Genomic DNA, 25,978 nt, shown 5'->3' with positions numbered 1-25,978 from the left:
GCAGCTTGGCCTGTCAGCGGAGGGGCCACTAGCATCAGAGAAACATTTATTTTTAATGTGAAACTGCTTTATTCAGTGTTTATACTGGATTTTAGCAGGTCTGTTTGCAATGGAGAGGAGGAGACGAGAATTGGGAGAAGCTAACTGCAATGAAGACGGCAACTTCCATGACCCCACACTGCTCCATCACGTCACCAAACTGCATCTTTTTGTATATTTAACTAAAAACCCTTCCCAGACTGGGAAAATACTCCACTACAAGTAAAAGTTCTGCTTTCCTGCAATTAGGGAATTAAGGAAAAGGTATGTGATTGGCAAAATAGTTGAAGTACCTAAAAGCAAAAGTCTGTATAGTGCTATAAAATGTCCTCCTGTTATACCTGATGTTTCTGATCAATATTGCTGCTGCATTAATGTGTATTTAGCATTTTTCTGCAGTAGATGTTTAACACGTTTATGCCCATTTTAACTCCTTTATACACAGTAGGGTTGTTTAATCCCTAGCAATGCATCATTGTATAAGATCATCATATGTGGCTGTCCTGTGAGAACAAATATCCCTGGTGTCAGAAAACAGCCATGGCTTTGTGACAATGGATTTTCCAGCTGATAAAAGAGGCTTTTTGAAGAGTTTATTTAGCTTAAGAAGGAGGAGAATTTTCTCAACACTTCTTCCTTCAGTTTATCACCGCAGTAACTAAACTACAGTAACCAAGCAGTAACTACTCTAACAAATGTTGCAGAGTAGAAGCATTAAGTTTGAGAACGGTACTTCTACTTGTGTAAATATACATGTTAGTTACATTCTACCACTACTGGGCCTCAGGATCTCCTGCAGGTAATGAAGCACTCACGTGTTTTATAACAGAAATAAACAATGCAGCAGCCTAAGGACATCCAGGTGGCAGTGTGAACATCCACACAGAATCTGCAGAAATACAACACTTCCCACCTTCGTAAATGCAATGAAGGCAAACAAAAAACTCAGAAATAAAAAGGGACAATAGAGTTTTTTTTATTATTATTGAGAATGAGAGCACAACCTTCAATTATAATCCCAGCTCAGTGTTTTTCAGCATAAATAAATAAAAGTAAAAAATAAATAGGCTATTAAATACAGTATAAAACAACAAGCAAAAAGGAAGGAGTTTGCTTTTTGATGAAGGAACTCTCAAAATGTTTGGAAAGGCAAAACTATGGAGACATCGCTTCAGAAAGTGATGGGAACTTAGAAAAATAATCAGTTTGGTAATATGGTAAATAGAGAAATCATACAAAATGTAAAAAACATAATTGCAACCAGTAAACCAGAGTAAAAACAAAACAAAAAAAATCCCTTTTCCAAAGATGGATCTATCAGCTACAATAGAATCATGGATAAATGTGACAACACAGTCAAAATTCAAGTAAAGGAAGGTGTACATCAGAAACACAATGATTTGCAGTCATCCATTAAGAGCACTGGGGGAAACTGTCCACTACGCATCCCACTACACTGCAGAGCTGCTTCCCCTAAACACACAGAAGCAAACTCCACTAATGTTCCACAGAAAGGCACTTTAAAATGTCTTTGAATGTCTGGAACCACCACTTAGTTGTCAAAGTTTCATTAACACGTTACAGGAATATGAGTGAATACTTGTGCAGCTTCTACTAAACTTAATGAGACATTGGAATTGCAAAGCAAACTATTATTAAGTCTGAAATCATCTCAACCACAACACCAAGACTCATCATCACTAAATCTTCTTGTTTTATTTGTTTTCTATCCAGAGCATTTGCCTTTTTTGGCAAAGCCTCCCCCTCTTCATTACCGGCATGCTACAAAACAGATGGATTGCTTTCTTTATTTCATTCATATCATTTCTCACTTCAACACCATTATTTTCTGTCCAGGATTTTGGGTCAAGGATCATCCAATTCCTGCAATTCTGAGACAACACAAGACAATGAGAGTCTCGGTCCAAGTGCTACATTATAAATTGTTATCCCAATGTTTTTGGTAATCTGTACACAAAGAGTACCTCATATATATATAAATCCTCTCTCTTTTTCAAATAATAACACTTATTTGATCATAGCTTAATTTCTGCAGAAGGCCAATCACAACACCAGGTTCATCTGTGTTTAAGCACCCAAGCAACATTATCTCGTTAACTTTGGGCCAGCTCAAGCTCATCGCAGCCCTCGCAATGCTCCGTCATCACTGGTCTGACAGGAAATGGAACAAAGTGCCAGTTAAAAGGGAGACGCCGCTACATCGGCACCCACCACAACCTGAGCCAGGGCTGGGCTCCACTGCTCTCACACTTACTGTTCTTCCCCTTGTATTTTCAATACTGGATGCAACAAGTTGAGGTTGCAATTTTGTAAAGTTGAAGCCGTTCCCAGAACTGGCTTGTTTGTTGGTTTTTATGAAGCAGGAATGCGGAAATGGAAAGGGAAAAAATAAATGCACGAGCAATGAATTGTTACTGTACAGAAGACATGGATAATAAAAATAGATATCTAAATATACAGAGTCTACTTGATACATCTAGTGTTGTATATTTGCTCATTTCCCGTGTTGATAAGATGAAGAAATCATTAATGTACAGTAAGTCAGTCTGATTCAGTCGGCCCCAGAGGATGGCACAGTTCTCTTGGTCCTGCCGATTCCAAGGCCGTGCCTGCAGTTTGGCTCCAGCTCAGCTCAGAGTTCACAGGGCTGCCCGCTTCAGTGCCCCTAATTTAATTCCCTTCGTTGTCAAGATCACACTGCAAAGACGCTCAGGGTGCTCGTCTGGTCCTTTAAACCCAAGATGCTATAGGCAATTCTTTTCAAATGACCGGGCAGCCTCACCCCAATGTTCTTAATATCCCTGTAAAAGAAAGAGACATGACAGAATATAAGAGGAGTTGCTTTGGACTGGTTTCAACACTTTTCACACATTTCATTCCTGCCTTGTATGAATCACAGACTCATCCAACGAGCCAGTCTCAACTACATTCACATCTCCATCGTTGAACTAGTACAGCGCGGTGGGGCGTGTTCCAAGTTCTGCAGAGGTTTCAATTTATCTTCGACATTAAAGGATAATAACTGGGGGTTTCGCTCTTCACGAGCACATGATGCAAAACTGCAAACGCTCTGAATCACAGCAGCCCAAAGTCAAAGCCTTAATTACAGCCTTAATTACTTAACGAGGATTCTCCCTGTTGACCATGAATCACTTGTCTGGCAAGCAGAGGGTGGGTTGTAAATAACTGCTGGTTTTACCAAGAGTGCTACCAGATGCCCTGAGATGGAAACATGGGGCTGTGAAATCACACCATTCTGTATGACAAATACTTCAAAAGGGTCTTTCGTCTGCTTTACAGTCTGCCCATCTCCCCAAATCACAACCAAAGAGGACAAACTGAGATATGTAAACCATGGCTGGTCATGCGGTTAGGAAAAGCTCTGGCCCTCATTATTGCCCCCCAAAAAACCTTATATTATAAAAGGTTGAGTCCATTTCATTAAATTCCCTCCTTGGCGCTCCTACACATCTGAGAAGATCCAATTGCTGCAAAATACCCTGTTATGAGTTCAGGGGGTACACTCTGGGCGCACCTCTTCAATCTTTCTAGATGTACAAATGTGCCAACGATGGGGCTTTAAATCTCATCCGTCAATTTCAGTTCCTTAATCCCTTCGAGCTGCTCCTGCTCCACGGGCTATTCTCTCCTCTTCCTACCTCCTTTAATGTTGGAGAAGCCACAAAAGGCCTTTGCCCTAAACAGCTAAAACTGGTGGTTTTCAGGGGCTCTAGCAAAAGTAAGTGTGTGTGTGTGTGTGTGTGTGTGTGTGTGTGTGTGTGTGTGTGTGTGTGTGTGTGTGTGTGTGTGTGTGTGTGTGTGTGTGTGTGTGTGTGTGTGTGTGTGTGTGTGTGTGTGTGTGTGTGTGTGTGTGTGTAGGGGGGATGAGAGAAAGAATGGAGAGACGAAAGAAGTATAAGGGCTGCAGCGAACCACAAGCCACCACCGACCCACCACAAATGAGCCCTCTCCCCCTCCTTCCCTCCATTACTTTTTCCATCTAAAACATTTTTCAAGTTGTAACTGAGGTTGAAGATTATATTGTGCGAAAAACTATCCTGCTGGCTGCTAAAAACGTAACTTTTTTGGGATAACAAATACATAAACTAGCAGGGGGCAAGTTCAAAACAGACTTTACTTTGGAAGGAAAAAATGAAGTCTATTATGGACTTCTTTGCGCTACATGTTGGTTATAGTTCACACCATATTGTGGCAAGAATTGCTCCTCTTCTGTGCCAAAAACTTACTTAACAATTAGATAAAATAAATAGATAGAAACTTATTATGCTGCATCACCAAATCTGACAACATATCCAACTTACTCGTTCTTCATCTGGAGGACCTGGTCCATGGTGACGACCCCAGCGCAGTTGAAGTTTTCACTGTACTGATTCATCTTGATGGACTCCAGCCACTCAGACACCGACCTGAAGGGGGAACCGTCCGAGCCACTGGTGCTGGGAAGGCGAATGGATACGCTGCATGCAAAGAAAAGTAGATCCAAATGATAATAATCAACAGGCTTGCCCACAACAAAGGCGGCCGACTGAGGGCTGCAATTACTGCACAGGAAACCAGTTGGTGATAAAAACCAGTCGGAGCAGTCGGGGCGAGAGCAGATTAAGATGTGAGCATGACAGCCTTTTGTCCTGTCTCACCGTTTCTGGCTTTAAAGTGACCTCACAAAAGGGAAAATATGCATTCATGCACACAATCACATCACACAGCTTTTCCCTGCCAGGAAAGAGTTCACACGTTTCTTTCATTAGCCCGGCAGGCAAGGTGTCACTATGTCCTTTTAATGGTTTAAATACAACATCTTAAAGCTATTCCCTTTCTTCCCCAAACTACCTAATTCCCAGCCTGGGGAGCTGCTGCTTTTAAGTGTTTAAGTGAAGCAGGTCCAGGTCTCAAGACAGTCGAAGTCCAAGTTGAGTTTGAAGTCGGGAGAGACTTCAGATGATACCAGATTACCACAATGCGCCTGGTTTGGATCCAGCCTGCATGCTGTACCCCTCTCTATATCCCCTTGTGTCTTCATCTCAATTATCAACTAGCTCAAAAAACATGATTTATTGTTGAAAAGCGTTTTTCATAGTGTTTTACATTACTCGGACCAAGCCCCTTCAATGCAGAAGCCTAATAATTACATAAAATACTAAAAAAAAATACTGTTACTTTTTAGGCTGACAGAGCTTCTTTCTAAAGCTGAGAAAGTTCCGCTTTTTAGAGAAGACCACATGATTTTGGATGGTTATTATCATGGTTTTATGCCACAGAAGTAGAGACCAGAACCAAGGAAACTGAATAAGTACAAAAGGGGGTTGCAGAAGTGAGACTAGAAATTCAATTTGCATAAGATGCATCGCAAAAGTTTTGGATTCAAGGTTGTTTCCAAGAACTGTGGAACAGCCTAGTCTATATGCAAGTCTGGTATTTAAATTCATCTTACCGTGGGTCAAAGTCAGCAATGGTTTTCAGGGAGTCTGGGCTCCGCAGCAGCTTGTCCAGCAGGTTGACGATGTCTCCGAAGCGCGGCCTCTTGGAGCGATCCTGGAGCCAGCACTGCAGCATCAGCTGATAAACAGTGGAGGGACAGTCCATTGGCGCCGGAAGTCTGAAAGCTTCGTTTATCGCCTTCATCACCTGCAAGAAGTTTTTCAGGTGACTAATTAGATCTCCTCTCCCTGGCAGGTTTGTAAAAAAGAATGCAGCATTACCTCAGAGGAAAGTGCAATCTGTAAATCTTACCTCATGGTTGCTCATGTCCCAGTAAGGCCTTTCGCCAAAGGCCATGACCTCCCACATGACAATGCCAAAACTCCATACATCACTAGCTGAGGTGAACTTCCTGTATGCTATTGCCTCTGGAGCTGTCCAGCGAATGGGGATCTTACCTCCCTGTTCAGGAAAAAAAGCTTCAAGTTAGACACCATGCTCCACCTTGCAAGAAGGTGACTGAGGTGAATCTTATTTGCTTAAAGCCAACAAGAAGTCTTATATCTATACTTACACTTGTGGTGTACGTCCCCTCTGGATCATCCTCCAGCACCCGGGACAGACCAAAGTCTGACACTTTACACTCCAGGGTGTTGTTGACGAGGATGTTTCGGGCAGCTAGGTCACGGTGGACGTAGCTCATGTCAGAGAGGTACTTCATGCCTGCAGCAATGCCGCGCAGCATGCCCACCAGCTGAAAGGAGGGAAACTCGCCATCATGGTCCTGACAGAAGAAAACAAGCACAAAATCATTTTAGTATTATGGCCAAAAAGAAACAAAGACATGATTATACTGTAAACAATCAACAACACATAGCTTTACTTTTTCAGTTAGTAAATATTGTGTCACTTTGGCTGTGACAGATGGTTTCCATCTGCAAATATTGTACGACGTGCACTTACCCTCAGGTACCTATCCAGTGCTCCATTCTCCATGTATTCAGTCACGATCATTGCATGTTTGACTGCACACACACAAAAAAAGAACAAATCACGTCCCGAAACTGGCCAAAAAAACAGGAGAAAGAAAATTGTGAGAAAAGTTTAAAAAAAACTACCAAAACTCACAGAAGTCCTTACATTTGGTGACCACTCCCTCCAAGCGAATGATGTTCTGGTGAGAGAACTGGCCCATGATGGAGGCCTCGCTTAGAAAGTCCTGCCTCTGCTTCTCTGTGTAACCGGGCTTCAGCGTCTTGATAGCCACTGCCACCTCTTTCCTCGCCGGCACCTTCAGAATGCCACGGTACACCTCACCGAACTCCCCTGCAGGAAAACAATGTGACGATTGATTGATTTAGAAAAAAGAGATATGAGGTCAGTGTGCGTTTGATATGTCTTTTCAGGTTTCTGGCTGCGGGGGTTTGTTTTGCAGCAGAGTGAAAATAAGGAAGTCTGTTTTGCCCGAGGCTCTCTCGCAGAGGTGTGTGGCTGGGTGTTGAGAGAGAGCTGTGTTGTATAATTGGTGGATGGCCTGTGGTGTCAAAGCATGGGAATCAGCTGTCACATGAGGAGAAAGGGGGTTGGGGGGCACAGTAGCGGGAACTGGGGAGGGGTGTTTGTTGAAAAAAAGCCTCTTGGTTCAAAGGGGAAAGGTGGTCGCGCTTGAATAAACGTATCAGGAATGATAGGTCCGGGCAGGGACTGGGAAGATATTCTGATATTGTTCCAAAATACGGTTTCTGCAACACTTTCTTTGTGTAATTGTTCATGTCAACCTGAGCCAAAACACACACACACAGCCAAGAGTTGCCTCACAACAAAATGTCTCAACTTGTTGTGTGAGAACTCAGCCAGATAGATGTTAATCTCACTAAAGTAACCACTGTCACTCAGCCTGCAAAGCTGTGCAAAAACACACAATATAAACAGCGAATTTGGGGATTGGAAAAATCTTTCAACATCACTGGGTTAAGCCCCACAGGAGATTGTCTCAGCCCGGCTGTCACTCACCAGCTCCAATGACTTTCTGTTTGCTTATGTGGCTGGGGTGGATTTCTGTGGCAAACTTCATGACGGCTATGTTGGGGTCCTCGTATGTATGTGGATCCACGTAGGTCTTCAGAGGCTTCAATTGCTCTGCGAGGAGGGGAAAAAACGCTGTATATAAATACATGAATTAAATGAATTGAATAAAATGAGATAAAGAGATGAGAAAGATTTTTGTCTACCTGAGCTGGAGAAGTAGGTGTCCTCTGGTCCCTGTCTGGAGTGAGAGTTTCTTTTCCTGAATAAAAAGATAAAAAAAACAATCTGCAAATTAATATCCTGTTTTCAAAGTGCAAATGTGTCTTTATATCATTTGCCTGCTTTTATATCAATAGCACATAGCAACCTTTGTAACCATGTTTCCAAGACGTGCTAAGGCTTTCAAAAGGATCCCGACACTGCTGCAATGCGTCCATTCATACAGAGGCGGCTCTTTGATAAAGGCTGACGATAGACTGTGTTTGCCAAGCCGATTTAAAGACTGAAAGACAGACAAGCAGGCGGGAGGGAGCTGGACAGACGGGCTACAGTACAGGCCCAGGTCACCTTTATAAAGCGCCTGCGGTCTGGTACAGAAAGAACCAAGCACCTCTTATCACCAACAATGTACCACCCGACCAATTTCCTTTCAAAAGGCCCCAACACTCACTAGAATATAACTATTGAGCAGTGACAAGGCACATTCAACGCAAGTTCTTCCCCAGTGAGTGCTGGGACACAGATCCAGAGAAAGAGAAAGTTGGCTAAAGGAAGAGAGAAAGAGAGAGGTGAGGACAGAGTGAATGCAAAGGCCATTTGAGGCCCCACAAAGGAAAGGCAGAAGAATAAGAGAGGAAGCCGGTGAAGGAGGGTGCATTCTGTCTGATTAACAGGACAGAAGGAAAGCGAGAGAAGAAGAGGGGGGCGGTTACTGACCGTCTGCGTAGGAACAGGACCACGACCACTATGAACAACATAGCCGCTCCTCCGACCGCTGCGCCAAAGATGACAGCCGTGTTGTTTTGAGTAAGGTGTCCTGGAAGAGGCAAGTAAAGAAAACCACATCAATGAGATCCCGTTCTTGAACGAAGCCTGTGCAACCTTTTTTTTCCATAGTGGTTCTCCTCAGTACCTTCAGGGGAAGTCTCAAATTGTTCCTCTATGCTGGAGCCTCCAGGGCTGCCATCGTGGGTGAGGGCCTGCACCCTGAACAGGTAGGCTGTACCTGGGGCCAGATCGCTGATCTGCACAAAATTCTTCTCCAGTATGAGCACGATGTAGGTAGTCACATCCAGGTTATCATCCTGAGAGAAATTCAGTAAAAGAACCTGTGTTAGTGTTAAAAACAGAGGCCACAGATTAAATTTTAGAATTTGTGTTGAAGGGATGAATTCAGACATTAAAAGGTGGCAGGTGCTCCTTCCTGCAACATGGAATGTATGGCGGTGTACAGTAGTAAATGTAGAACCATACTCTTTCATTTCAGCACATAGGAGAATAAATAAAGAGTGACGCACCTTCTTGCGGTAGGTAAGTTCATAGCGGATGGGCCGGGGTTGGACCCGTGGTCGGGGGGATACATCCCAGGAAAGAGACAAGCTGGTCGAGGTCCTCTCAACGAGTCGCATCGTAGTGATCTTGGGCGGGTCTGAGGACAGAGGGTGGAGAATACTTCAGTATCTTTGGGATGTGAAAACTTCATTAAATATCAACAATATTAATATGAATAGGGATGAGCAGAGGGAGGGATGGGCTCAGGAGTGAATTGCTGTGGGGGAGGGTGGGTCAAGGGAACTGAGACAAAAAGGGTGGGGTGACCTGGTATAAGTAGGTGATTGGAGGTGCGGTTGAGGCGTGACCCTGCTCCTGAACATAAGTTAAGTAGTTGGGTTGGGTTTGCGAGGGGGGCGTATGTGGCGTGGGTTGAAGCCAGCTATGTCTATGACAACCATCATTTCTGGCCCTCGTGGACGGAGGAGCGAAGGCCTGAGATCAATCCGGAGTTGCAGAGATCTTGTTGGGGCAGCTGGAATGGAGGAGCCCCCCCTGGTAGCTCAGCAGGTAGAGCGGGGACATTAACTTTGGAGATTCAAGTCTGACCCACGGCCCTTTGCTGCATGTCATCCCCTCCCTCTCCTCATTCCATCTTACTCTGTACCTATGGTGAAGGCACAATCTTAAATAGATCTTCACCTAAATCGGACAATTGATCTACTGTTCGGGATCCATGGTGAGTTTGAGTCAACCTAAATTATACTGAACTTAAATTCATCTCACACCCGCAGCACAAGTCGACCTGCAGAGCTGTCACTGCCTCACGGATAGCATCTGTCATTACTGAGGCACAGATAGCATCACTCCACTGCCTCATATCAGCAGCACTCACCTGTGTAGTGCAGTGATGTAGTGAGAGCGCTGGTGGATGGTGGTCTATTAGCCCGTGGCGTCGCCTGACTAGCGAACACTGACACTCCGCTATGTGCCTCCACAGTGAAGGTGTAGTTGAGGTGAGCGTCCAGTTCGCTCACTGAAACCTTGGTGTCAGTCAGACCCGTGCTGGCCGGCTCGTAGCGTGTTTTCTCCCCGCAGGCCTGGCACACGATGCCCTCGCAGCGCTGGCATTCAATGCTGTAGGTGATGTCGGTTCGACCACCGGTGTCTTCGGGTGCGGTCCAGGAGAGGAGGAGTTTCCCTGCTGAGAGCTGAGTGGTGGTGGCCATGAGGTCTCGTGGGGCAGAGGGGAGGCCTGATGGACACAGATTGAGAAAGGATACGGTATGTTAAATAGAAGCAGGGGGGAAAAAAAGCAAGAAGCAAAATGTTACATTAGAATGACCCCCCCAAAAAAAGAGTTATGTTTAACAAGTCTTTATTCAAAGCACATACTAATGTGTACAGAGGAAGAATATTTAACCTCTGCACATCCCGCAGGGTTAAGACAAAGGGCACATGTGTAAACGCAGATAATATTTAATTCATATTTAATATAATATCTGTTCTAATTGCAACTCATTAGAGACCCGTTACCTGAGCAGGGTCCAGTTGGGGGGTCAGTTGGGGCCCGGTAGAAGCCGTCAGTGCAGGGACAAAACAAAGCCCCAGAGTCCAGCCTCTGGGTGTTTGCAGGACACCGTTCACAATTGTTAGCGGATGCTGCGGCTTTGAAGAAGCCAGGCTGACATTCTGCAAACACAGAAACACGTTTGCATGAGCAGGGGAACAAGGACAACAGTGGCTTGTCATACGACACAACGCATAGCCAGTTCCTCCAGATCACTCAAGTCTCTTTGAGAGATCAGTATTGCTGTGAACTTTTCACCTTGCTTGCAACACAACAAGGTTGAGCGGACACGTTGTTATGGCAAGGCCACAGGTCAGATTTGGACAAGAGACAGAGATATGGCATAAAAACAGGCAAGATTCTGCACAGTGTTGACTCTACTGATTAAAAAAGTATCCATTACCGCTAAAGACATTGCTCACATGAACCCAACCCTGACACAAAAACGCAGACTCCCTGCCTAGCCGGCACTCCTACTCTTTACTGTTTAAAACACCAATGCCCCCCCCCCCATGCTGTCTCCCTCACAACAAACACAACCAGTCATCCTACATTCCACAACAGTAAGTCAGTCTTCAATGCTGTGAATTAGAGACTAAAGCAATATCAGGAAATAGCCGAGAAACTAAAGTCAAGCAGCCTAGAGAAGAGCATCCGTTTGCATTCTGCATTCCATTATGTATTTTTTTTCTTTTAGAGACCCACATGCAGACTTCTGAAACTGTATCGCCTAGATAAGATGACATCTAATTGCACACGTCCAACTCGAAATAAAGAAATCCAGGTAGAAGATCCAGCTGTGTGTAGCGCTGGTGAAATATGATATTAATACGGTGTGAAATTTTGGAGCGAGCGCACCGTGAGAGAGAGTGAAAATGAGACGGCCCCCCTTTGACTCTGCAAGAGCATTCCACCGGCTGCTGCTCATGTCCTCGCACCATCACACATTCATCCACACACACACATACATTCATGTATGCTCTGCACACATGGGCCCACACCCATATGTATGCACAAAATACACATACATGTATGCAAAGCACACCCATGGACACAAGGGTAAATCTGACATCAGAAGAGGGATTATGTCTACTGCCCGTCACCTGTTCATGTCCCTCTGCCAAGTCAATTCAGCCACACACACGCGCACACACACACACACATACATATATACACCCACACACACACACACACACACACACACACTTCCTTCCTTCCTTCCGAGCTGTTTGCCTGGAGCGTTTAAATAGCTCACGACAGATGTCATAAGATGTTGACAATGCAAATGAGAGCCAAGATGTAGGCCAAAGGACAACAGAGGAAGAAAGACGCAAGAGAGAAAAGAAAGATGGAAATGAAGAGGCGAGAGGGAGATCACAAATGAGATGAAGCATGTGTGAGAGATTGAAGTTCATGCCAGTGACCGAGGCAAATACAGTTTGGATGTCAGATTCCAGCAGAGGCGAATAGAGTAGCAGAACCAAGGACAAAGATTGTATCAGATTCCTTCAGAGATACAGTATCGGTCCATGGCTGCCTTTCACTGCGGTTCACTTGAATGAAGTTCATTTGGAAGCCACAAGTGACCACACACAAGACGGAAAGCGCACGGCTCCTGCTCCATTTAAGTCATATCAAGGGGATTTACTCGATTGACTATGAGTTTCTCTTCGACTCCATTCGGCTTATTCTATCATTGCGGTTCACCGAGTTGCGGCAAAGCTGCTGTGAAGAGGTGTGTTTTAACTGAAGAGCATGACAACAATGGTGGAAAAAAATGTCCTCAGCACAAGAAGAATGTGGAAGTTTGTCCAATAGGCTCGCACGTTGCTCAATCCTCCCCACAAGGCAGCATCACCTCTTGGCCAGCTGTTTTACTTACAGCCGCTGCTACTCATTAACATGAACGAGGCAGAGGTTGGGCGAGGCTGGAGAGAGGTGCAATGAAGGAACAGAAGGTTCAAGAAAGAAAGAGAGGGATACTGTATCCTGCTGAGGACTGAAGAAAAGAGGGGAGAAAGAAAAGGGACAGGCCAGGGGGAACTTCCATTGAGAAGGGGGAACAGCTGCTGCCTCAAACCCCGATTCATACCCCTACCTCTCCTCCTCGTAATCCCCAAATTCCTTCCTCCCCTCCTTTCTCTCCTCCCAGTCCTCACTAAAAAGGATCCCAACTAACCCATTAACATTGCTATTCACCACTGACTAGCAGGCAAAGAGAATGCCATGCCATTCAAGTGCTGAAAGAAAAAACATAGACACACAAGCATTGCAGATGGGAATAGCCAAGATGCCACATGGCAACTGAATAGAGGAGGACTAGCCTCTTTTTGGCGCTAAAGTGGAGGCAGCAATGCATCGTGGTCAGGTCTGCGGAGATGATGGCCTTACACTGTAAGTCGCCTCTATAATCAAGATGCATTCCAGTGCACACCACCCAACAGGAGGCCTGCAGCACAGCAGCTACACTGCTTCTTCATTTTCGGCCCAGTTCTCCTTTATGAAGGTGAATGAGTTTTGTGAGTCACAAAGACAGTAAATGAAAGTAGATGATGCACTGCTGCGGGTTTTAACAAGAGGATTCCTCGACAAAATAGCAAAGTCCGGTGAGAGGAAACTTGCTTCCACTGAGAAGTTGTGTGTGTGTGTGTGTGTGTGTGTGTGTGTGTGTGTGTGTGTGTGTGTGTGTGTGTGTGTGTGTGTGTGTGTGTGTGTGTGTGTGTGTGTGTGTGTGTGTGTGTGTGTGTGCGTGTGTGTGTGTGTGTGTTGGGGGGGGGGGCGCTTTGAATTTGAATTGTTTCTGGACACAACAGGAAGCAGGAAGTGTGAGGCTGATGCAGCCTTCCTTCCTAAAGCAGCCAATCAAAGCATGGAAACACAGGGGAGAATGACCAAATGACGAACCAGCGCTCAGACTAGTCCTGAGACAGAATAATTACCGTAAAGGAAGCCAAAATGTGTTGACCCGACATGAACGCGGGCACTAAACCCAAGCGGGGGCTCCTGGGATGAGCGCTTTCCCTCTCATAAACAAAAGTCTCTCAGCCTCTTCTGACTTGAAACATCTGACAAACTTAGACCGGCCATTTCTCCCCTCCCTATTGCCACAGAGCAAGGAGCTGTTTGTCATTTGAGAGGCCCTGTGTGCCTTGAGTGGCTCTGTGTTTGTTTATTGAGAGTGAGTGCAGGGGCCTGTAACATTCTGGGAGCCCGAGTGGTTCTGGAGTGGGAGCCCCCAAGGACCCCCCCCTCCCGGTTTGTCGGCACAAGTTAAGATGGATGAGATGGCGACAGTGATGAATGCATGGTCGGATAGATGGATGAATGGGTAACATGGTGGCTTGACAACAGAAATCGCCCTCAGGACTGGAGGAGTAAGTGGTAGGGGGGCCCATACAATCGAGTCCGGCGCTGGGCTTTTAAGAGGCAGAAAGGTCATGTCTGCCTCAGGGTGGTTGTGAGTTAAACAGCGCATGGCTTACAGGGAGTCAGTGGCCAAGTAAAACAAACACATGTTCGCAGTGAGGAGGAGGGAGGAAGAGTTGCAGCAGCAGTCGGTGGCTTGCTTCATGAGGAGGGAGGCTAAATTCAGAAGTACGCCAGGGAACGAAAAAGAACCTTAGGAAAATAAATCCATAAGAAATAAATACAATGTCTAGATCTTTATCAGGGCAGCCTTGCAAATATATGTAGAGGCCAGTGAGTCCTCCCTTTGTCTGCTCCCTCATCTACTTCTACTTCTCCTCCCCCCCGGTTTCATTCCCAAGTCGGTCCGACCCGTAATTGCAATATGTCATGTCATTTTGTTTGTATGCAGGTTGACAACATGTCATTAGCATTTGGGGGGAGTCGAGTTGTGGTGGAACAATGGGGGTCTCTGATGGGGGAGGAGAGCCGGTAACGTGAGCCAGGGGTCACTGAGGTAGAGGAGGGGAGGGGGAGCAGAGGGCAGTAAAGGTGTAGGGGCTGATGGAAGTGTGTGCGTGTGGAAGGGGAGTTGGGGGGTAGGGATATTAGTCAAAAGGATTAGCTGACCAACGGAGCAGCTGTAAGGGCATTACATCTGTTTTACAATTGCACTCAGGCTTTCATCTGGGGTTGTTAACAAACACAATAAATTCCCCGATCCCCTTTCTCCTCTCACTCCCTCTGTCCACCAACTAGAACTGGAATACAGGGAGTGAAGCTGGAGTCGAGGAGGCATAAAACATGCTCAACTTGGTTTAAAGTTAAGTAGATGCTTAGAAGAAAGCAATCCTGGAGCTTCCAGAGGCCTCAGCTGGACTGCAGTCACAGTCATGTGCACGTTTCGGTTAAATCCAGACAGCCAGGTGGCAAAAACGACACCATTTTACAGCACCGCAGCGAGCCAACAGGTCACACACTGGATGCCGACAACCGTCTGCTTCCTGGTTTGGGGAAGAGGCCAAAATGGGACCAAATGCACCAATAAACAAAATGACTTATCAGGCAGGACAACAAAAAGTGGAAAGTGGCTGAGCGAGGCCGCTCAGCACGGAGCGACAATGGAAAGCCCTGAGCCAATGGGCCGGGGAGTCACCGAGGGATTAGGTGACCTCCGGTTTCCGCTGCGAGCTTGTCCTGTTAGTGGTGAAGCGTGGGTGGGTGTCGTTGGGGGGTGGGGGGGTGGGGGGGGCGGCACTGACTGACATAGGGGAAGGAAAGTGCTGACCTCACACACCAGCAGGACAATACAATGTGCTTCACATTGCTCTGGAGTCACCCATCACAACACACATACATACACACACAGCCCCGGGCTCAGGAATGTCACCAAGAGGAAATATGTCCCAACTTTTAAAACACACGCTAAGAAGCCAACAATCACTGAGGCTCAGTTATTTGACTAATAGCAGCAATGTACAAACTACATAAGGAAACTGAACTTAAACACACATAATTGGTATAATATATTGATATTTGTGTAAACCAACACCAGGCTCAAGCTGCACCATATAGATCAAACAACTGTGTGTAATGTCGAAGAGAAGAACCCATACACAAAAAAAAATCCTGCATCGTTTTGGTTTCTCAACACTGTTCTAGGCTAGCTCAAGAAATGTGACCATCTGGCCAGCTAGACATATTTTATAGAGACCAAACCAGAGGTGAAGGAAGAGAAAATATTGGACTGGTGAGCAGAAACAAAAATCTAAATAAATGTATATGTTGCGTTGCTACCACTACTGTTTGGAATCAACTGTAAGGTAACATAATGTGTGAGATCAGTGAGATGTTGGGTTTTTTAAAAAGTGGGTTGCTTGATGATGGCAAAAATCATTACTCACCATTATTTTAAGAGTACGTACTGACTATGGAAACATCATGCATTAATTGAACTTTTAAAAAATAACTTTTGTATCAGTAGATTTCAGTAAAGACAATATACCTTAAAATGAATCATATTAAATAATGAATAGAAATGATCAGATGTTAACAACTGTAAACATATATTCAACATTTTTGGTGAAACGTGTGAGATCCTCTGCTGTCAAGGCAAGGGTGTGCTGACAAAACGAAAGCATTGTTGTGAAACAGAATGTGGCGCAATAATGGAACTACCTTTATTATCTTGTCTTCATAATGGTTGAAAGCAAAAATCTTAATAAATTGATTAATTGCCCAGCCCCACTGACAAGCAGCCGAACGTGGATAGAAAAATAAATCCAGAAATGTAACTTCAACTCTAACTTAAAGCCAAAGACCAAGAATGTCTGCCATCATATTTGCATCCGCCATTCTAGCTAGGCTATATGCTAGCAAGAAAAAGTTAACATGTCTGTCATCACTAGAAACGATGCAGTCAGTGCGAAGTGCATCCAAAGGTAACACATCTGATCATCGAACAGTAGATCCTGAGTGAGTTCTCCGCGGTCTGACACCTCAAAGGCTCCAACACATCGATCACACTTAAACCACAACAGTACATCGGAGTCATAGGGGCCGGCAAATCTCCTCTTTGCTACATTTCCTGTCATCTTGTTTGCAGTAATTGCCAGTATTCTGTTCACTCCAAACGTGGTCCAACAAGACAGTGCAAGACACCACTTGAAAGTGCCTTCAGAGTTCCCCCATTATCTAACCAACTCCCTCAAGTTCAGCCCGCTAGGCAGACGTTACCTTGGCACGAGATCTGAGGTATCAGCAAACTCAAAGCAATCACAGTGGCTTTTAAGAGCCGAGGAAGAAAAAGAGTGGTTTTTATCCAGCCTGTGCAGCTAAATGAGCAGTCCGATAAGTCGGCGACTTACGACTTATTTTATTTCTGGCTTCAGGGATAAAAAGCCGAGGGAACTTGGTAATGCAGGAGATGTCAATGTGTGGGAATTATCTTGCAGCATGAGTTAATTTCATTAAATCCAACATAAGCCAGCTCAATCACATCTCTAAGATCCTGAGGTGTGGTGCTGCGTCCATCACTCTTTGTATACTCCCCATCAGATAAGCCGAAATTGCACAAGACTTTGGTCTTAAAAGGTTTGGGGTGATTATGAGAAACCGGTTGGCTCCAGGTACGAGCAGTTTTAAAGACTATTGGCCATGATCTCTTGCTTTGTGTATTTCCAAGTGACTTTAGGCGTTTAAAAAAATTCTAAACTCCTCTATAAAGTTCACCAACAAAAACAAAAGCTGACAGCTAAAGTTTACATTTCTCCTTCACTAAATGTTTATGCCTTAACCACTATGTGAACAGGGCCAGTTGTTTTCTCTCCCCTTCCACAAAAAACTCTCCAATTGGCAGCATTGTTCAAATTTAGCCTCTATTTATTTTTACGAGTCAGTCGTGGAGAAATGTATTTACCAGTGAGAAAAACTGTACACAGTCTAAATAGTCCCATCAGGGCCGTGTGAAACGGGATGTTTCAACTCTATTAGTGTCATATTCATGACCTGCATACACAGCCAAAAACAACAGTGGCTCTGTGATTTCACAGACAACAAGAACACAACACACAAAGGGTTATACTCTTTCTCAGTTTGTTATATTTGGGACGGCTCAGCAAACAGCGCACGTCTGAGTAAACTATGTTGAGAACTGTAAAATTGTGACGGTAATCGTGTGTTGAGATAAGAAACTATGAAATGAATCTAAAAGGAGAGGCTATAATAGGAAGGCTGTTCAGGGACAGGCAGGATGTGGGGAGAGAGGTAGAGGACGGCAGAAGGGATTGCTCAAAATCAAAAAAGCATGCAGAACCAGTCGTTACTTCACTTAAAAAGCACAAACACACCCAAGTCAATTACTACCCATACAAATCACTCACCACAGCGCGCAGTCACACAACTACAACTTAGTCACCAACTGTTTGTTACGTCAGCCGAGGATGAGTTTGGAGACACGGGCCGAGAGGAAGGGAGGGGGACAGAGAAAATGGTTTACTGGAACCTCTTTGGCGAGAGGAATAATAACGTTACTGGAACTCAGTGGACAGTTGTTCCACCGAGAGAGACGCCGTTTTTCACCAAGACACCAAAACTGCCCTCAGCAGTCCAAATATATCACACCGTGTCTCCCTTTCTATATACAGCCTTGTGGAAAGCATGATGTGGGATTAAGCCTTATTTGCAGAGGCTTTAGAGCGTCGACCGGCCACGGCAGCCCGTCATCCTTCACAGGGTCGACACACGGTATGTGGTTCTATTGTACCAGGGAGGATTATGGGTAAGGAAGGGGGTGATAACGGAGGAAAACTGTGTCAGTGTCAACAGTGACTCACAAGTGGAAACCCACAGAGCGGCTGTCGATTTAAAAGCAAACCACTTAATTATAAAAAAAAAAAAGTGTTTTTTTCCAGAATTAAAAAAAAGAATGTTTATTTTCTCCCTAAGGAGATTGAACGCACGACATCTGGATCGAAAGCAGGTGCCAGATGAAATAAATTATCCACACACTGAAAGCTGCTTCCACCACATTGTTTTTTACTGCTATTTATGGATTTATTTATTTTTTTTGTTTAAAAATGCAGTCACAAAATGACTCAAACACTGTGCTTGAGGTACTTTTAATCAGTATTTAATGCTGCTTTTTGCTCCTACTGTACAACATTTCAGAAAAATATTATTGTACTAATGCCGTCACAATTCAAGGTTTTTTACCATGCACAAAATTACCCCATGAACTGACTTTAACATTAAAATGCTGCAAATGTTCATCAGTAATCCAGTAATATAATATTAGATAGAGAGATAGATAGATAGATAGATAGATAGATAGATAGATAGATAGATAGATAGATAGATAGATAGATAGATAGATAGATAGATAGATAGATAGATAGATAGATAGATAGATAGATAGATAGATAGATAGATAGATAGATAGATAGATAGATAGATAGATAGATAGATAGATAGATAGATAGATAGATAGATAAAATGATATAATATAACAAGTATAATTATTGATGTAATTCTTTCACCTAAGAAAGATTTTCAGTATTGTTGCATTTTATCAGAATTAAAATAATAATGATATTAATAATAATAATAATATGAAGTTTTAGTGATGCATAAGCTGGTGCAGCAGGGAGGGGAAAAAAGAAAATACACAAAGAGTATAAACAAGAAAGTAATTAATTTGAGAGGAAACAAAGACGGTCTTCATCAGGCTTGTGTGGATCGTGGCGATAAAATATTTTTCATTCATTTTTACTGACGTTTATGTATTTTGAGAACAAAAGTAAGTCTCATTTATAATGTTCTCATTAAAAACAAAGGGCCGTTCTGTGCCTCACTGCTGCTGACTGATATGATTCACAAGCAGTTCATAAGCGCTTCTGCATGCGCTGCTCTGAACACTGTGGTAGGTTTCTTCAGCGCAGGAAGTGATGCGTTTTATCTTTAGAGTTTGTTTGTCCTAAAGACGGACTGTGTAGTTAACATGAGCAATGACGAGAGCGCCACACACCGCCTACAGAAACCTCGAGTGAACTTTAAGATCCTAGAAACACAGTTTGACGGATGACGGATCTCTAAGCGCCGACGAGGAGATGGAGACAAAAACCAGATAAAGTCGCTGCTACTTTTAACAGGTCCCGTGGGGTGGCGGAGTCATAAAACTGAGGGGACACATCGCTGAACATGGAAGCTTTCAACCCAAATATGAAAAAAATCCCACAATCGAAGTTTTGTGGTTTCTCCCTGAGCGGCATGCATTGCAGGAAAGAAGTGGGGAGAATGATTAACTGTGTGTCTGTACGAGATTCCACTTAAAGCCCTTACGACCATTCATCTTGGTCCCACACTGCAACCCTGTGATTCATTTCCACCTTCATCCACAACTGCCCTCGTGTGTCTCCGGCCTCTCATTTGACTTCATCTTGGTAGTTTTTGGGGGGTTTCTTTTGTTTAGTCATTTTTATGTGAGGGCTTGACCCGGAGCTGCTCTTCCCCCCCTGGGAATTCCACAGGTCTGGAGTAATGTTGGGAGGCTCCTCCTCAGCAAACTGATCAGGAATGTACCAACCAAGGGGGAGAGGAGGTGGAGGTGGAGGTGGAGGTGGGCTCCTCCGGCCTCACAGGGGAAAACACAGCGCTTCATTGTTCTCCTACCTTTGCATTCCATTCCTCACCTCTTTCTGTTTTATAAATCACACCCTTCCACTAAACACAACCTCTCTGCCGCTTTTGTATGACTTTTCTTTCACTCCTTCCTGCCTCTCCTCCTCCGCCTCCTCCTCCTCCTCCTCCTCCCTAATCATCTTACCTGGCACTTTCCCACAGCAAAAAATGATGTACTGACAGAAAACTTCAGCACGTATCGCTCTGCTGCCAATGGGAGGGAAAATAAGTGGGAAAGCAAATCTGTTATAAACAGGCTGCATGTGGATTTACAGTCCAATGTGTGTGTTCCAGAGTGTGATACCTGTGCATGCATGTGTGTGCATGTTTGTGTGTGTGTGTGTGTGTTTCAGGTCATGTATGTGATCCAGATAAAAATGGAGAAGGGAGTACTTGGGGCTACTGGAAGTCTTTAGGTGTTCTGTCATGGAACAGATCTCAACAGGCCCTTGCATGCCAGCTTGTGTTGTATGTTCACATACGCAATACACCCCAAAGCTGAGGCGCAGTAGATTCATGAAAGGGGGGGGGGGGGGGGGGTAGTCTCTGTGATGCTTGAGATGAGTCAATGAGACTCAGAGGCATCCTCCTAACCCCCCACCCCCCTCCACTCACACACACACGCTGGCCTTGAAGATGCTAATCCATCACAGTACAGTAGCCTTCCGGCCTCTTTGATCACTCTCTGTCACCCTGACAACCCTTCCCACAACAATAAAAGCCTCCTCTGCAGGACTTAAAACACAACATGGCTACAAAGTCAAAGGACTTATGGTTTTGGTTGTGGAGTTATGGTTGGACTACGTAGCATATAAAGATAAGAGAGCAGATGATAATGAGCAAGCCGGAAACAACCTGATGCAACAGGCTGTAACTCACGAGAAGTGTTGTGCAAGGTGTAAGTGTTAAAGCATGACTTCAACATTCATTAAACTGCTTCCTAAATATGTACTTTCAAAAAGAGAATAAATCACTATTAAGAAGATTTATGCACAATTTTTTATGGGGCAAAATTAAAAAAAAGTGTTCATTTAGCTCTAACCACCTGTAGGCGCGACCTGGTGGGAGCTCCTATGGCACCTTCTGATTGAAAGCCCAATTTAAGCCTTGAGGACAAAAGGGGTTGAATCATTTTATGGCACAAGCAAATGATCGAGGCTTGTACAAACATTTCCATGAACTGCGCATTTTAGAATTTTATGAGGTATCGGCCCAAGGTCAGGCATGATGCCGGGACATGTACCAGTAAGTCTGAGCATTCCTTCCATTGCAGAGGAGTCGTGTTAGCCAAGGGGAGAATTCCTCTGAACAATGATAATAACACCTATGATAAATATCCGCAGTCTGACACGCAGGCTTGTTTTACAACCTATGGCAATTAGAATAAAGCAAATGCCAAATAGATGCTTTAGAAACACACTCATGGGAACTGCATCCTGGTACACACAGAAAGACCTTCACACATACCAAAGATTCAACAGCACGGCCTTACCTTGACAAGCATCTTTCACTTCTTCATAGCCTGGTTGGCACTGGCACTGACCAACTGGTACTACCCACTCGCCGTCCACAGTGCAGTAGATGCGAGGCAACTCCTCGCTGACAGCGTTATCCACGCACACCCCGCTCACTTCCCTCAGCGCCTGGTTCTCACCTCCCGCCACCGTCTCAGGGAACGACGCGAGGCTCTTCACTGTGGCCGGGCACGTTTTGTAGTAGACCCTGGTGGAGAGAAGAGCGACGCAGGCTCCGATGTCTTGGAAAGCCAAGTAGAAGCCTTTTCGAGACAGGTTCTCTACCACTCGCGTCTCGGTGTTGATACGCAGTTCATTTTTGCCAGTGATCTCATCAGGCGCTATGGTGGCCACTTTCTTAAACTGGCCCTTGCGGAAGGTCGTGCCCACATCTGCGTCTGCCTCAGATGTGAAGAGGTTGAAGGTTTCCTTGCAGGTCAGGGAGGTGGCATCGAAAGAGTTGCAATCTCGTACGATGAACTGGAGTTCAACAAAAACCCGCGAAGCCGATGGACGCCGCTGGATGAAGGTGGTGCGCAGCCAGTTGTCCTGCTCACGTTCCCCTACATTGCAGACGGAGTACGTATAGAACTGAGAGCCATTCAGGGTCCTCTGGGTGACTTCCCACTGAAACAAAACCACACAGACCAGCAAGGTTAGAGGTACCAACTCTGACCCCTAGGGGCCCCTTATAAAGGGAGGCAAAAATAAAAAGGCACCATAGAACTTCATATTCAACCACTGTAATCTGAACCTGGGAACAGAACCAAGAACCCATGGCTCTGCATGTAACTAATTACTCCCCTTGAATATTTCAACTATCCTTCACAGACATAACACATTTCTGCAACATGGAGAAATCCACTTTATGAGCCGTAACAGCATAACAAAACAGAAAACCTCAAGGACTCTGTGTGAGAACGGATTTCTGGCATTGCAAAGATACCAAATTATTTCAAATTCAGTCTTTGACATGCCGTCGCTACCGTTGGCTTCTTCCCCAAACAGCTCCGCAGCTTCTAAACGCTGCCACAAATATCTCTGAAATAGTAACAGCATGCTTTAACGTAACCTTGGCTCTGAAGGAACAACTGGCCCTCACAGGGGCAGAGCCTGCGGTTTGCTCTCTGCATGTAGCTACTGTGCTATTAATTAAAATAATGTGCTTTGCTGGCTGAGTGTGTGGCTCCGTGTATAAACTTGATGTTCAGCAGCAGAACCGACACCTCCATTAAACAGCTGGTGATTTTTTTTAATAAGAGGCCTTTAAACTTGAAATAATAATTATCATAAGTGATGGTAGTTACACTAGAGAGGGTGCACAATCCGTAAACCTTGAGAAAATATGACACCTGATGCGTATTAGTGCAAAACGGGAAACTTGAATGTCAAAGTGATTATTTAAGCAGTCAAACTTTTCTTAGAAGTTGGGTGAGCCACCATGAGCGGCACGTCTGCACATGCCTTTGAGTCATCAGGACATTAAATGAAGCTATTTACAGTGAATTTGCATGAGCAGGCTGGTCAATTACTTTAAAACCACAGTATGGGAGAAGGCGCATGCCTCCCGTATACTGGCAGAGACATAACCACAGAATTTGGATGCAATAATGTACAATTATCCAGACACATCTCTAAATTTCAGACATTTTCCCCTTTATTAAGGAAAATGTAGCACTGAGTGATTGGCTCCATCTAGAACCCCTCCCCCTCTAAAAAGAGGTACCACATGCTGCAAACTTTAAAAGTTAATTGCTCTCTAACATACAATTCTGGAGCTGAAGCCTTAAAACCACAAGAAGCCACAAGTATTCCCAGTTCAGAGCTAGCAGCTATTCTGTCTGCCTGAGCTTTGTGTAGTCCAGACATGCTCTGCAGGGCAGGCAGCTCCTCTTAGGATCATACAACTCCTTCTCATATCCATAATCAAGCCACCATTAGGCCCTAACTGCCAGATTTTATAACCACCTGACATGTATACACACGAGGCCCGCTGAACAACTAACCACACAAGTCAAATGGTCAAATATTTCACTCTGGAGGCCCTCAGTTAGTGCGGGCCCTTCCTGTGATTTTGCTCCGTGCAGATTTATCCTAAGGCAAATTTCAAGTGGAAACGTGGGAGCTGGAGGAGAAGTCAGAGCCCATACTCACCCCGGACTTGTCTCCCTGATCTAAGGGCCATGTCAGCCAGCCCAGTTCACCTCCTGTTGCCTTCATATCCAAAAGCACCTCTGTGAAGACATGAGAACACTGTCAGTACCTGAGAATAAACTTTTAGACTCAATTTGACTTGATGGAAATTACTTAAATGATATTTCTTTCTCTTTTTTTTTTTAAACGGAACATTTAACAATGACAGTGGTTTTAAATTCCCTGCATAATAATCCCAAAGGTGCACAGGCTGTAACGACTAAAATTATTTAACACAATGAACACATTCTTTAGTCTGAAAATAAATGTGGAGCAAACTAACTGGAGATACACTTTCATTAACTTTAAGTTTCTGAAAGTCAAACTAGAATGGGTGCACACTTTAAAAAGGTTAATACAAACAGAAAAATATATATATTACAATGTGATCCAGACACAAATTGCACTCTGTCTATAGAATTCACCTGCTGGTGTTAAAAAGAGTTTGTTTTTTTAGAGCAGCGCACATGCAGGCTGCACTCTCAACTTCATGAGGGACTAAATATGAAACATTTTCATATCATTAAAGGTTTTTCATACAACACCCCTGTGAGAGACTGTAAGACTGTCACAAGCTTCACAGAGCGTGTTTCCTGGTTTTAAAGTTTCTTAAAGGAGGTTCCCCGCATGGCACGAGCGCCTCACTTCAATAAACTTTCCAAAGCTATAATAAACTTTTGGAGAACAGTTTTTTAAAAAGACACTCACCTTCTTTAGTCTGTAGAGTAATTAGTATACCGTTAATGAGTACATATGAAAATAATAAAGGTCTGACTCCGGCAAAGAAATCCATTTGGCAAACTTTTCCTTCTTCTCTCTCTCTGTCTGTCTCTCTCTCTCTCTCTCTCTTTCTCTCCTCGGGGCTGCTGGACTCTGAGCGCTGCGCTCCTCTCTGAGTCTGCAGCTCATTCACAAACCGTCACTGACTCCGCCTGCTGGAATGTGTGTGTGTGTGTGTGTGTGTGTGTGTGTGTGTGTGTGTGTGTGTGTGTGTGTGTGTGTGTGTGTGTGTGTGTGTGTGTGTGTGTGTGTGTGTGTGTGTGTGTGTGTGTGTGTGTGTGTGTGTGTGTGTGTGTGCGTGTGTGCGTGTGGGGAGGGGATAGTAGCGCATCAGAAACTTTTGCAGCTTTCAGGGACTGTCGGAAATTCGGAGTTTGACGCACATGTGGACCTACAAAATTAAGTTCTATGTTTAATGGAAGTATGGGAAAGAAGTCTCCCTTTGGAAAATAAATAAAACTTTTTTTAACAGATAGGCATGTTTACACCACAAAACCGGTGATTTGCTGCAACCATATACTGAAACCATCTATGTCTTATGTATATTACTCAACACCAAACTGTTTAAATACTATTTTCTAGGGACAAAGTGAAACAACTGCAGGATTAAGATAATATTAATAAAACATTATGGTAAATTAGTGACCATGCAATCATCAGATAGTTACAGTGATTCACTGTCTTAAAAAATAGTACACATTTACAATACAATCTATAATAAATAACAATAAAAATATATATATATATATTCTGGTAATGTTAGTGTCCTTTGTTCATACTATGTATAAGGTGAACTAACTGGTGTCTTTGGTACATGAGGCCTGAGATACTGAGGTACTGCATAAAGGATAGAATATGGTAACTGGTGGATTAATTAATGAATTAAGTGAAGATTTGTGAATCTTACAGAACATGTGTAGGCCAAATAAAATTGGCACTACTATTGTAACCACTTGTGAATTTGAACCGATCACCAATGTTTTTCATAATTAATGAATCAAGCAAAACTCTTTAACTGGTTCCACTTTCTGAAATGTGAGTGATTTGTTGTTTCTCTCTCATTTTAGATCACTCTAATTAAAGACAAGCAATTTGAAGATGTCTTCTTGGAGATCTGGGAAACTGTGATATAATGTATTTTTCACCATCTTGTGACATTTTATAGAATAAACTATTCAGCGTTAAATCAGAAAAAAAATAGACTGGCTGACTGATAATGGAAATGACCATTGGATGTAGATGTAATGTGCACTACACTGTCTTCCTGTGTAACTTTCAAGTACAGACTCTTCAGCTTCTCTCCTTTAAATGCAAAATCTGT

General features: G+C 44.1%; 1 protein-coding gene across 2 annotated transcripts; it reads right to left on the bottom strand.

The window, feature by feature from the left end:
• Window positions 1-999: 999 nt before the first annotated feature.
• epha2b (eph receptor A2 b) lies at window positions 1,000-24,738 on the bottom strand. Of its 2 annotated transcripts, none has more exons than XM_083919467.1 (17): window positions 24,586-24,738; window positions 23,839-23,918; window positions 21,663-22,311; window positions 10,555-10,710; window positions 9,914-10,273; window positions 9,045-9,175; window positions 8,660-8,831; window positions 8,464-8,563; window positions 7,731-7,786; window positions 7,513-7,638; window positions 6,628-6,825; window positions 6,463-6,524; window positions 6,074-6,283; window positions 5,812-5,961; window positions 5,513-5,706; window positions 4,383-4,538; window positions 1,000-2,861 (listed from the first exon to the last, which is right to left on the bottom strand). In XM_083919467.1, the coding sequence occupies exons 1-17, from the start codon at window positions 24,668-24,670 to the stop codon at window positions 2,753-2,755; spliced, it is 2,994 nt and encodes a 997-aa protein (XP_083775593.1). In that variant the 5' UTR covers window positions 24,671-24,738; the 3' UTR covers window positions 1,000-2,752. The 2 variants fall into 2 exon arrangements, with proteins under 2 accessions (XP_083775593.1, XP_083775594.1); XM_083919468.1 differs by having other exon boundaries at window positions 6,640-6,825.
• Window positions 24,739-25,978: the final 1,240 nt, after the last annotated feature.

The sequence above is a fragment of the Echiichthys vipera genome, assembly GCF_963691815.1.
Source record: "Echiichthys vipera genome assembly, chromosome: 9".
Taxonomy (NCBI): domain Eukaryota; kingdom Metazoa; phylum Chordata; class Actinopteri; order Perciformes; family Trachinidae; genus Echiichthys; species Echiichthys vipera.
The sequence above is the reverse complement of the archived record's forward strand: the minus strand, read 5'-3'. Positions and strand labels throughout refer to the sequence as shown.

Coding starts and splice junctions, on each gene's coding strand:
- epha2b (XM_083919467.1), bottom strand. CDS start 24,670: ATGGATTTCTTTGCCGGAGTCAGACCTTTATTATTTTCATATGTACTC. Junction 10,274..10,554: donor CCCAACTGGACCCTGCTCAG/GTAACGGGTCTC, acceptor TGTGTCCATCAG/GCCTCCCCTCTGCCCCACGA. Junction 2,862..4,382: donor GTCCTCCAGATGAAGAACGA/GTAAGTTGGATA, acceptor TTTCTTTTACAG/GGATATTAAGAACATTGGGG.